Consider the following 13,252-nt stretch of genomic DNA (forward strand, 5'->3'; position numbering starts at 1 on the left):
CAAGGTAAAAAGGGTGTTTTCTCAATTCCATTGAGAATTTTTAACCAAAGTATATTATAGACTTTTCATTAAGACCCTAAAGAATCATATCAACTTGTGGAAAATGGGCATCCGATGACCCCTTTAAAGATTAATTGTTTTTAAAACCTTTAAGTGTTAAAAGAAAAGTTACTGATCGATCAATATGTAATTTGTAATTTGAATTTAGATACTTTTATATTGTGTGTGAAATATGAAAAGACTGATATAATGCTTTGGAACGTAGTGATGTAAATGTTTCTCAAACTGAAAATACTTAAAAATATGCTTCAGTGCAGTAACAAAGTAAAAATACACTCAACAATTCTGCTTTGGCTTCATTTGGAACAGTTTTTATTGGCAACATTGTGTGTAAAATGTAATTATGCTCGTTAATAAAGGGGGAATTCACTATTGGCAAACTTGGCTATCTATGCAGTAGTGTTTTTTTCCAGTGCTATAGGGAACACAAAGAGAAAAAGGCTGTGGCATTCAATTTGCCAGAATTATTCCCACTAACTGTCTGTGGGTGGGAATACAAAAAAACAGAAATTTTAACAAAAATCCCTGGAGCTGTCAAAAGTCTGCCGTATGATGCAAAATGACACATTTTGCATCATCCAGAAAACTTTTTGCTGACAAATAAACAGGGATATCTGAGTGTAGGTAGCATGGAGAAAGAGTACACAATTGTTTACATATACTAACAACATATTAGCAATCCACCGTTGGTTAAAAATGAAGATCCTAAACACTTGCTCATATGATATTTGTTCATTATTGTACACATTTGAAATACTTGAATATGTATCCTTAAAATATATATGAAAAATATATCTATTTTGCATACACTATAAGCAGATACATTTAACTCCCCACAACAAGTACTCCTGGTTTGACCCTCTGTGCAGCTAATTTGAAACACAAAAGCAAAGCTGTCAAATCATATATTCTTTGAGACAGCCTAATTTAGCTTTTGACTACTCCGGAGATTGACTGAATCCACTGGGTGTTGCATCATGATTGACGATGATCTTTCATCAGCATTATCTTAAATGCTTTAGCTGTCAGCAAAACCACACCGATCTTATTGATGCAACACAGCGGAATCCTTCAATCAAACAACAAAACGCAAAAAAGCTTCTGAATCCAGTACATCAAAGCATCATATTTCACAGCTCTTCAGCTTGACCATGCATAATTGTCCAGTGCGGCTCACAGGTTTGGCAGGCTGATGTAATTATGCTTGACAGGTTTGAGGACCCTGTTGAACGCTGGTTGTAGTGTCGGTGACAGCAGTCTAAAAAGAAGCTTCTCTCCTCATGGACGGATCCTTTTATGTATATAACCTAATAATATTCATCATGTCTAATGGACATGACTAATTTGAAATGTTCCAGGAAGTGAAGTGTGCAAAGAGGAACTAATAGCCTCTTAAACAGAAGTCTTTATGATGTGAGATCTATTCATTTCTCTCCTCATTAGATAAATTAGATGTATATGGTCCACTGAACATGAGAGTGCTGCGGGGCTATGTTTGTATATTTAAAAATAAAGAATGTGGGAGAGAGAAAGGAGCATTCTGGTCTTTGCGTTATACATTTTTTATAGGTAATTACTCATAATCTTGAGTTATGCAGTATGTTTTAGCTTTATGCTAAACATTTAATATTAGTGGGTAAGTTTAACACTTACTCTAAAACACTATGAAAGTTAAAAGTTTATTTGTTCACCTAAAAATATAAATTCTGTCATCATTTACTCACCACATGTTGTTCTAAACCTTCGAATTGAAACCTGAGAGATTTCTGTCCTTCCTTTGAAAGTGTCATGTAAGCATGTTTGAGCTTCAGCAAGAACCGGTGAGGTTTGTTCTTGCGTGTCAAGCAATTAAAGTTCAGCTTCTGTTTAGCATATTTGATGAGCTTTATGTATGTGCCTTGATTGGTGTTTCTATGTGAAACATCCAAAATTGGAAATTTGATGTGTGGTAGTTTTTGGTCAATGGCCTTTAAATGGAGGGACGGAAATATATCAGGTTTCATTAAAAATATCTTTAATTGTGTTTTGAAGATGACTGAAAGTCTTGTGGGTTTGTAATGACATTAGGGTGAGTAATTCTAGCTTGCTTCCTAATCTACTTGTCTAATAAACCTGGCATTATATATTATGATTATTTTTGGCTCTTTGACAAATGGCTTGTGTTTCTCTTTTGTATGTTGCTTTGGATAAAAGTGGCTGCTAAATGCATAAATGCAAATGAGTAATTGATGGCAGGATTTTCATTTTGGAGTAAAATAACCTTTTAAAAACGAACATTTGAAGCATTTAGCATAAACATCTAATAAGCAAAATGTACAGTAAACAAATGGTGCCAAATAGCACTAAAAGTGGTTCATTGGCTTGTAATCATAGGGGAAACACTTTAAGTGCTATCTTTAAATGTACTATACAGCACTTTTGTGCTACATAGTGCTATGTAGAACCACTATTCTCCTCCTTAGATTTTAGATGTTACTCCTCTCTCATATGTTTGCTATGAATTGGAATTTACTATAATGACAAAAGCTGTTTTGAATCACTTTTATGCTTTTTTGAAGTCAAAAAGTCTCATGTGGGGGCCCTGGAATATTTTTGCCCTTTGGGGCAAAAAGGTTGAGAACCATGTTATTTCCAGGACCTACACTGTATTTTAACATAGTTTTAACTAAACTAAGAGGAATCTTTTCTTAGTTCCTAGAACTGTTGGCGAAAATACTCCACAAGATCTAGGGACATATTTAGTTCTATGAACTCTGTTTGGGGGAGCTAAATTCGCTCCTACTTCAGAGTAGGGCCTAAAACAGTTCTATGAAGTCTACCAGTGACGTAAGTGTGTGCTATTTAGCCAAACGCATACAAAACACTGGCTATTCGGCATTTTTAAAACTACTCAGTGTAAAAGCCCCTTAAGAGAGAGTTTAAAGAACTCTACAGAGGCTTAAAGGAGTAGTTCACTTCCAGAACAAAAATATACAGATAATGTACTCACCCCCTTGTCATCCAAGATGTTCATGTCTTTCTCTCTTCAGTCACAAAGAAATGTTGTTTTTTCAAGAAAACATTACAGGATTTCTCTCCATATAATGGACTTTTATGGTGTCCCCGAGTTTGAACTACCAAAATGCAGCTTTAAATGCAGCTTCAAATGGTCTAACTCTATGTGAACTCTGTGTTTTTTCAACATACTCTAACTGCCATGAACCGGAATACACAGAGTACACCGGAATACACTAGACAAGACGAGCGTTTGAGGTTAAAAAGTATATGAATTGTAAATGTTGTTTAGAAAATAACCAATCGTTTCGCTAGATAAGACATCCTCTTCCTCAGCTGGGATCATTTAGAGCCATTTGAAGCTGCATTTAGACTGCATTTTGGAAGTTCAAACTCGCAGGCATTATATGGAGAGAAATCCTGAAATGTTTTCCTCAAAAAACATAATTTCTTTACGACTGAAGAAAGAAAGAGATGAACATTGGATGACAAGGGGGTGAGTATGTGTAAATTTTTTAACAAGTTAAAGTTTTTTGTGTATGGTGCTGCAGCATCTCTCAAGTGTGCTGCTCTTGAAGCTTTAATACATGTTGAGCAGGGTTGGGTCCCCCCAAAGGTCCTCACACAATTTGAACTCCGATTAGGTGTCTTTGAGAACAAAATCCATACCAAATGGACTTTTGATCTGAATCCATTCATCTATTTCAGAACCGTTAATTCTGCTCCTGGCTCCAATACATGCCTGAAAGTTTCTAGTAACCTTGAACACCTCGATTAACTGCTTCAGGTGTGTTTATTCAGAGTTGTAGCTGCTCCATCATATATAGTGTGTTGGAATAGCGGCATGTTTGCTTGAAGTTATTCTGTGACTCCTTCTCGCGTCACTAAGCGTTTCCATTTCACTCTACTCAGAATAGTTCTCTAATCGTTCCCTGGGGATGTTTGCAGTGGCACTTAGCAGTCCACAGCTGACAGCAGAATGAATAATGGTCCAGTTAGCCAGACATCATTAATGTTTTAATAATTTTCAAAGACAGATAAGTATATTACACACATGAGCTCCCAGATTGCAGTCTGAATGTTTCATCCAAATGGCACCTAAAATTCAGATGACTAGTCTCTGTTATTTATTTCTACCTCTTTCTTTTCCCATCTTTCTTTTTGGCTCTCCATCTATTTTCTCAACGTTTTCAGGTCGGAGCCGGAAACAAGACCGCTGTCAGCGGGAAGACTTGTACCCTCTGGTGGAGTCCGAGCCCTGTCCGTGTGAGGAGTTTGTTTCCCAGCCGTATGGTAATTGGTCATCTTGTATCTTATTGGAGACCCCGGCGCAAGGATCCATCCAGGGTTGGAGGGGTCGCCGAGAGGTGCGTGACTGCGGTCAGGGTTTGCGTTATCGCGCCGTGGCCTGTCTGGACCACGAAGCCCATCTGGTTACCCCAGACCTCTGCAGTGAATCAGGTTCGTCTACTCATTCCCATCTCCTTTTCCTCTCTTTCTCTCTCTCAATAAAGAGCCAAGTAATTTTTCCTCCGCTGGGAAGGCAAGCAGTCATTAGTCAAATAGGAAGCTGTGAGGTGCCCTGAACTGTCAGTGTAAATTAGACGGAGGTCTCAGCATCGGCACCAGGTGTTTCCGCTAACGTTGTTAGCGTGATGTTGAATGGCAGGGGCTCAGCCGCTCTGATTACTCGACATGCTCTTTCACAGGTCTGGTGGAAGAGGTCTGCCACGTACCCTGCCCTCTGGACTGCAAGCTGAGCGACTGGTCACCGTGGTCGGCCTGCAGCGCATCCTGTGGTAGCGGGCTGAAAATAAGATCCAAATGGCTCCGGGAGAAGCCGTTCAACGGCGGGCGGCCCTGCCCTAAACTAGACCTGAAAAATCAGGTGAGATGTGCGCTCCCAATAGTGTGGGCTTCCACCACCATATGGTGGATCATCAGTGAGAAACGAGTAATGAGAATCGTTAGGGTCTATGATCGCTGGCATCATGATTCAGATAATCGCTCATGTAAACTGTTTCATTTAGGGCCTTTAACACATCCGTTTTTATTGAACGCCTGAAATATCCCCAACGGAATATATTTAAGCCGCCTAGAGATACATTTTGCATTTTCAGCACGGTTAACATTCAACTCATTACCATTTCACCGGTTAATGCATGCCTCTTCATTAAGTGCAGTTTACCGAACGTACTTCAGCCTCGAAGCTAAAATATGAACAAACACAATCTCCTCGTCCTTTAAATAGTTCGACTCTCACAACGAGACAGCACAAAGGTGCTAACAAGTGTCTGTGTAAACACTTGATTCCGTGTTCCTGATTGCTGTAGATTTGTGCTCTTTGCAGAAAAACATGCCCATTAGCGCAGACTGTCTTTTTGTGACCTCTCCTCTCCTCCTTTCACAGGCAGCTAGTTAGGACAGTTTGTACAAGTGTTGTGTCAAACGCTGTTGCTTGAGCATGTGTCTTTATCTCGCCAAAGCACACATACTGGTCGCATATTGTTCGAACTTAGTGATAGAAATGCTCATTTGGTCATTAAAAATGTGCTTTATGCATTAGTAAGGAAGTTGTTTGAGTGTGAAAAAAAAAAAAAAATAGCATAAGGAAGGTACATTCGTCTACGAGTACATTTGCGACAGCTTGCTCCCAGATGGGTCTCGCTTTAAAGGGAAATGATATTATAAATGTGCTGTGTGTGCTGGAATGGGCTGCAGAGGACACGCTGGTTTCTAGAGGTCAGTATGCAGATGAGGCAGTGTGCGTGAAAAATATTCAAATGCATTCTTTTGCTGCTGTGTGTACAGATGGTTAAGTGCCTACTAACAACTTTTATGGACCCACTGTTTAACAGGACTCGAAATACCCCTGCGCTAAAGGCAGAGTTTGCCTTGGCTAATGCCCCCTCCAGTCTTTTGGGGAGATGAACCCTCACTGTTAACATTTTGCAAACGGCCGCTCTGTGGTCTTGGCAGACAGGCTGTGCAGCTGGCGGGTTTTGAAGGGGCCCACTCTGCAAAGGTGTGGAGATTGAGATTTTTTCATAAGTATAGTAGAAAGTCACCACCAAAGCCACAGTGGATTTGTGTGTGTGAATGTGTTTGAGTTTGAGAGAGACCCTGATGAAAATTGTATCACTCTGAGGATGCCCTTTTATAGCTCAGAAGACTTAATGGAGTTCTCAGAAGCATTTGATGGGAAGTGTTGGAGTTTATATTGAAATATCTGAATTTTGAATGCAGTCTTTGGTATCTTGGTATATCTGAGCACATTTATTGGTTGGATCTTTTCTGATTCTGAAACTTTAGAGAAAACTACTTTTTTTTTCTACACTTTCATGCATTTGGCAGACGCTTTTATGCAAAGTGACAGCATTCAATATAACATTTTATCAGTTCATGCATTCCTTGGGAATAGAACCCTTGACCTTGGTGTCGCAGCACAGTTTTCCATTTGCTCTTATCTGAATAGTGATGGATCAGAATTGAAAATTCTTGACCAAAATTGAAACTTCAGAATACTCTGGGCTGAAACTGGGGCCTTTTGAAACAGAGGGTTGAGAGATATTGCCAATTTCCATGTGTTACATGACATTTTTGTTTTAAAGGGGACCTATTATGCCCCGCTTTACAAGTTGTAAAATAAGCCCCTAATGTCCCCAGAGTGTGTATGTGAAGTTTTAGCTCAAAATATTTTATAGCTTTTTAAAATTGCCAGGGTATGAGCCAAAACGCGCCGTTTTCATGTTTGTCCCTTTAAATGCAAATGAGCTGATGCTCCCGGCCCCCTTTTCAGAAGAGGACGGAGCTTCAAGATAGAACAAAATAGGACAATCTCATGCACTGAAAATGTCAGAAACTCTCAGCAGCGGTGTTCAGGCTTTTATGCTCAAACCGGAACTGGTTTAAAAGTCAGTCGTCTGATTGTACTGTGGATAATAAATGCGCATTTATGAATTAGATGGACAGAGAGCACAGCACAATAAAAATAACGACAAAGCTAGTGATTATGAGCTTGACAAATTCAAGCGGTCGACTTTACATTGCTTTATATGCAATTTTTAACTACCACATTCCTATTTATGGTCGTTCTGGTAGCACCTGAAGGCAGCATCAGTGAAAACAGGCAGAGACTTTAGCAACATTAGCCTTACAGAGTGCAAGAAGCTCTTTCAGAAAGGCAATTTGAAAAACAAACACGTGATACTTACTTTGTCTGGAGCTGACGTCCGCGCACAAAGCATTGGTATTGATCCCTAAACATATAGGGGGATTTACTGGGACATTTCCTTCGAAAATGAAGTTTAACTACAGAGTGGTCAGCGGCTCAGATGGAGGGAGTCCATGGAGACTCTTGTGTTCGCTGGTGCATCACAAAACAACACTTGTAATGCTTCTTTGGTGCTGACATTGTATATCTCCAGAGGCTACAGCGGACTGCTGCTTCTCACTCAGGGCGGTGTTTATGCTAATAGGGCAGAGATCATCACAGATAGGCGGGACTTTTTTCCTACGATGACGTGTACGCAGGGAGAAATCTGGAGTCGTGTGTTCAGAAAGACTGCTTATGATTTATTGGGATTATAAAAAATGAGTGAATGGATTATAACCATTACAGGCTGGTTGTTTTCACACACTGCGGCCTCACAACTGTGTTTAAACACCTTATAAAAGTGATTTTTGCATAATACGTCCCCTTTAAATAGCATTTTCACTGTTTGTGCCATCCACATGCTACACGTGTGCACAAAATGATTATTATCATTACAAATGAATCAGTATTAATGTGAAAATAAATGTTTTAATGCACAATGGGAAGCCTTAATTTGCAATTGTGCTGGAAGTCATTATGCTTCTCTAGACTTTAGAGAATTTATCCACAATATTCTGAGAGGTGCACGTGTCTCAACAGCTGCATATATGACCTCTTGCACTTACACATAATCTATCAACACTCAGTGTTTACATTGCATGTAATTAAACTGGCATTGTTTCATGTCTATTTTGTCCTTGTAAATGATTTTTTAATGAGATCTTAAAGCAGCAGTTTTTCTTTTCTTTTCAGAAGTTCAGCCTATTGTTTATCGCCAGCAGTGAGATTTTTGTCCAAAAATGTTTGATGGCTAAAATGTTGTATCTTCTGAAAGAGAAAAAGTTCACTTCCAGAACAAAAATTTACAGATAATTTACTCATCCCCTTTTCATCTAAGATGTTCATGTCTTTCTTTCTTCAGTTGTAAAGAAATTATGTTTTTTGAGGAAAACATTTCAGGATGTATAGTCCTCCATGTAGTGGACTTCTATGGTGCCCATGAGTTTGAACTTCCAAAATGCAGTTTAATTGCAGCCTCAAAGGGCTCTAAATGATCCCAGCCGAGGAAGAAGGATCCTATCTAGCAAAACGATCGGTTTAGATCAGTTAGGGTAGGTCGCAAAACTCCCGTCTCATTTTCTCCTCCAACTTCAAAATCACCCTGCATTGCTGCAGAAGTACCGACCCAGTGTTTACAAGGTGATCGTGCAAAGAAGATCAAACAACCTTTGCAAAAAAAAAGTAAAACAGTGATGTAGAATGATTTTGAAGTTGGAGAAGAAAATGAAATGGGAGCTTTTTCGACATACCCTTACAGTCTTGAACTGGAATACACGCACAGCTAGACAAGACGAGCGTTTGTGACCCTGGACCACAAAACCAGTCATAAGGGTCAGTTTTTTGAAATTGAGATTTATACATAGCTTCACATTGATGTATGGTTTGTTAGGATAGGACAATATTTGGCCGAGATACAACTACTTTAAAATCTGGAATCTGAGGGTGTTGTCCAAAAGTTGTCCAAATTGCTAAGTTCTTAGCAATGCATATTAATTTGATATATTTACAGTAGGAAATGTACAAAATATCTTCATGGAACATTATCTTTACTTAATATCCTTATGTTTCTAATGTTTTTTGTTTTGTTTTTTTGCATAAAAGAAAAATCGATAAGTTTGACCCATACTATGTATTTGTGGCTATTGCTACAAATAGACCTGTGCTACTTAAGACTGGTTTTGTGGTCCAGGGTCACATTTGAGGTAAATTAGCTATACATTTATTTAATTTAATTTTAGATTTTTTCGACAGGCTTCCTAGCGCCTGGGATTTTTCTTTTCTAAGGGCTAGAGATTAAGTCAGGGGGTATAAAAAAAGCAGAGTGAATGTCTTTGTGTTGAAACTACTGGTCCAAGAACAATCGAAACCCTTATTAGTGGAGTTTATGGTTCAGAGCAGCATGCTCAAAGCATTCAAAGTGTAATTCAAGGCCGGCAAACATTTTCCTAAAAATTCAGGTTGTGCACTATCAACACTTTAATTGACATTTCAGTATTGTGACATCAAATGCGTTCTTGTGCAGCAGATCAGATTACATGTCTGGAGTGGGCTTTGATGTTGTATTCTCTTTAAGTAAATTGTTTGGAGCAGGACTTGGTAAGAAAACTTTGTTAACACGCCACGTTCCTTGTGAGCTTTGGCTTGTTATGTGTCTTTGATAATCTGTCTCTGGCTGTCTGGCCTCTGCCTTTAACAAGCAATCCTCACTTTCCCCAGTGCGGCTTTCTGCCGGGAGTCAAAGAGCAGGGCAGCGCTCTGCATTCATTCATTATTTAGACTTTCAGGTATTACAGGCTCGGAGAGGCCTGTCACAATCACTAGATTGTTCCAGCTCCCTTTCGGACTAGTAAACAGCTGACCGTGTTCAAGACCAGAGCTGTCTTTCCACCACTTATCTATTGATCGGCTGTCTGTCTCGCCCTGTAAGGACATAACATGGATGTAGAGCTGCAGCGCCTTCTTCCTGTCGCTCACAGGCCAACGCTCTAGTTTTCCTTTCTCCTTCCTGGGAGGACAGCTTATTTAAGCGGTGTTACAGCTTGCCACACGTCAGTCGAGGACATGCAGAGTTCCATCTCATTATGCCGATAAATGCTGATGATTCTGACCGCCTTTGCCCTGTGATTGTCTGCAGTCAGCCGCGCCGATGGGAGATGGGATGATGCGCGACCTTCTCCAGATGTTTCCTCTCGCGCCATTCCCCACAGTGAGTCACTCGACAGAGATGAGATTGATATTCTTATCTCACCTCCTCATGCTGTACCGATGATCAGCCACTGTGACGGGAGCGGAAGGAGATTATGCATGAAGGGATGTCGTCCCTTTGCTGTGTCTTACTACTGATCTGAAAATTGAACTGTGCGAGAACTGGCCGCATTAGTGACACACGCTATTGTTTTATGGTGATGTCATCATGTATTAACTCACGTCACACTAAACATTCAGCGGTTATTTTGAGTTATTTATCAGAATGTACAGGCCAGCCTGGTCTCATTGGCCATGTACAAACTGCAGGTAAATTCGGTTGTCAGTTCACCTTTAACGCCTTATCACGTTCTTTACACACATAATTCACTAAAATAGGGAAGTGCACTGTAAAAAACAATTTGTTGAGTCAACTTAAAATTATTTGTTACCAGGCAGCCTTAAAATTGTAAGTGCAGTCAACTCAAAAAAAGTTTATTCAACTTGAAAAGTTAAATTATACTAAGTGACAACTTAGATATTTGAGTTGATTCAACTTAACATTTTAAGGCAGCTGGGTTACTTGCCCATCAGTTAAGTTTAACAAACACAAATATGTAAGTTGGTACTTAGCACAACGTAACATTTCAAGTTGACTAAACTTATTTGAGTTGATTGAACTTAAAATTTTAGGGCAGCAGGGTAACAAATTATTTTAAACTGACTCAACAAATTGGGTTTTTTGTTTTTTACAGTGTGACAACCACATTCGACAACTGCATTAACTTCTGAAAAACACAGGTAGTGACAACCGCATTTACAGAAATTCTACACAGTGTGTACTGAACTAAACAACTAGCTGTTAATGACATATTTAAACACACACCAGAAATGTGTCTTCATCTGTATGTGAGATGCAAGAAAATAACAGTGAAAGAAGTCATAACCTTAGCACATTTTGACACAGGGCTGGTTGTGCTCACAAGCCCTGTGGTAAGATGTCAGTGTTGCAAGCAGAAAAAACACTAAAACACCCAAATGCTTTGTTTTATAATGCCACAAAATTCATATACAGTATCTCATATCTACAACAGACCACTTTATTAACTCCATAACGTGCCTAGCTTTGTGAGCTAAGACCAAACAACATGCCTAAAACCCGAAACACACTGCACGATTTCTGTGATTGAGGCTCCTAATCTGTTGTCCTATGTTGTACAGTGAGAAAGGTTCAAAGATGGGCGTTGTCACTGTCTTCCGACCATGTCGTACCCAAGTTTATTAGATCCATGTCCCACAGTGTGATCAGCAATGATCTTATAGGATTGCTAAAACATGCAGTGTGTAGGTTTTATGTACTTTTTGTAGAACCACATTTTATGTAAAATACATATGAATTCTTATGAGATGACAGTGTACAGGCTGCTCTTTACCAAATAATGAAAGTAGATGGACTTTTGAACATAAGCTCCAAGATGGTTGTCTCATGATTTTATTGCAGATTATCACATGACGTGGCATTTGAAAGCCTTTTTGGGAGCCTTAGTACTCAAATGCTCTCTGTTCAGTCATTGACTGACTATGCAGCTAGACGGTTTTGAACAGTAACTTTATCAGTTTGTCTAGATGCTTGAACAAGATTTGAGAGCACATCTGCAACATTGATATTTCCTTGCTCCACTTATAAGTAACTGCATTTACTTCATTACAGTGCTGTGCATAGCAGTATGAACTTCACAAATATGACTTGCAAATAGTCAGTGTTTCTAAATCGCTAGTGACATGTAATTTTCTGGCTTTCACTTTAATGTGTAGGATCCTCATTACAAAATGTGGGAAATGGTGATGTTTCTATCAGATGCAACAGATGCAGTTCTCCTCAGGGCTGGTGCAGTCTCCTCCGCAGTTTGAAGTCTGTTTTACCCGCAGCGGAGGGCTCGGCGCGAGATTCGCTGTGTAAAGAACATTCTTCTTGCTCACCTCCAGAGCTGGATACCATATGGTAGCCATCATGTGCGCTGAGGCAGACTGTTCTGCTGATGAGATGAGCCTGTGTTCACCAGGCTTGCATAATTTAACAACCTCTGTAAATCTGTGCTTAGAAACCAATCTCCCTATAAAGCATTTCTGCCTCTCCCACAGCTTCGAAATGAAGCACGTCTTTAGCTCTGAAGTAGACTTTTAGAAACCATCTTGTCATGCTTTTGTATGCTGTGAATGCTCTGCAAAATGATATGCACTACAGCGTAGGAGAATATGGTGGAGATTTGTGGTAAAACCTCACAAAGACATTATACTTCTGTGCACACAGATTTTTATCGTATTACAGCATGTTACAATTATAATTAGATTTGTTTACAAAGCTACCTATTGTTGGCAGCGCGGTGCAGTGTTTAACAGTCATGCTCTTAATATTTTGAACTGTCGTGCTTACGCAGATAATCATCTGTGTGTTTCGTGTTTTCCTTCTTTCTAATTTGCAGTACATATAAATAGTAGTTAAACTGAACTTGCATTGAAATTAATTTATTTTCAGGCATTTTTTTCCACAGAGACTGTCGATATAAAAGGAGCCTGTTTTCTTCCCATTCCTTTTAAATATTATAGAACCATAAAAATAGTGTGAAATGGCACCTATAGAAATTAGTGTTATATGATATAAATATGCTTAAATGTGTATTTCATTGTATTTAATAAGATGATAGTTATTTTGTTGGAAATGAGTACTACATTTACCATTTATGAGGAAAAAAAGAAAAGCTTTATTTAAAAAAAAATTGTCGTTTGACAAAATTGAACTTGCTTTACAGAAATAAGTCTGTATAAATGGGAATAAATGAGCATAATTTGTCAAAATTAATAATTTAATTAAGGTGTGCTGCAAAACTTGTTTGACTAATGAAGTCCCTCTGTTTTCTGTTACAGTTCAGTAAATTTGTCTTTCTGTAATTCCATTTTAATATTCAGCATCCTGTCTTTCGTGGCTAATTCAGCTTAAGTTCACACTCATGAAATGAAAGAAAACCAATCATTAATTTCAGAAATTAAGAGTTTTGTGTAAATCGTCTGTGAGTTGTCTATTGTGGCATTACAGCGAATCTTAGATCTGTTACAGTGACTCTTCTGCAGTCTGTTTAC

The 13,252-nt window shown here is 38.9% G+C and overlaps 1 protein-coding gene across 1 annotated transcript in view; it reads left to right on the plus strand.

The window, feature by feature from the left end:
- The window catches only part of thsd7ba (thrombospondin, type I, domain containing 7Ba), a 245,242-nt gene that overhangs the window by 183,972 nt on the left and 48,018 nt on the right, over positions 1 to 13,252 (plus strand). The window contains 2 exon segments of the mRNA XM_051118747.1: positions 4,249 to 4,515; positions 4,764 to 4,942. Of these exon segments, the coding sequence (XP_050974704.1) occupies positions 4,249 to 4,515; positions 4,764 to 4,942 (446 nt within the window).

The sequence above is a fragment of the Labeo rohita genome, chromosome 9, assembly GCF_022985175.1.
Source record: "Labeo rohita strain BAU-BD-2019 chromosome 9, IGBB_LRoh.1.0, whole genome shotgun sequence".
In the NCBI taxonomy this organism is placed as follows: Eukaryota; Metazoa; Chordata; class Actinopteri; order Cypriniformes; family Cyprinidae; genus Labeo; species Labeo rohita.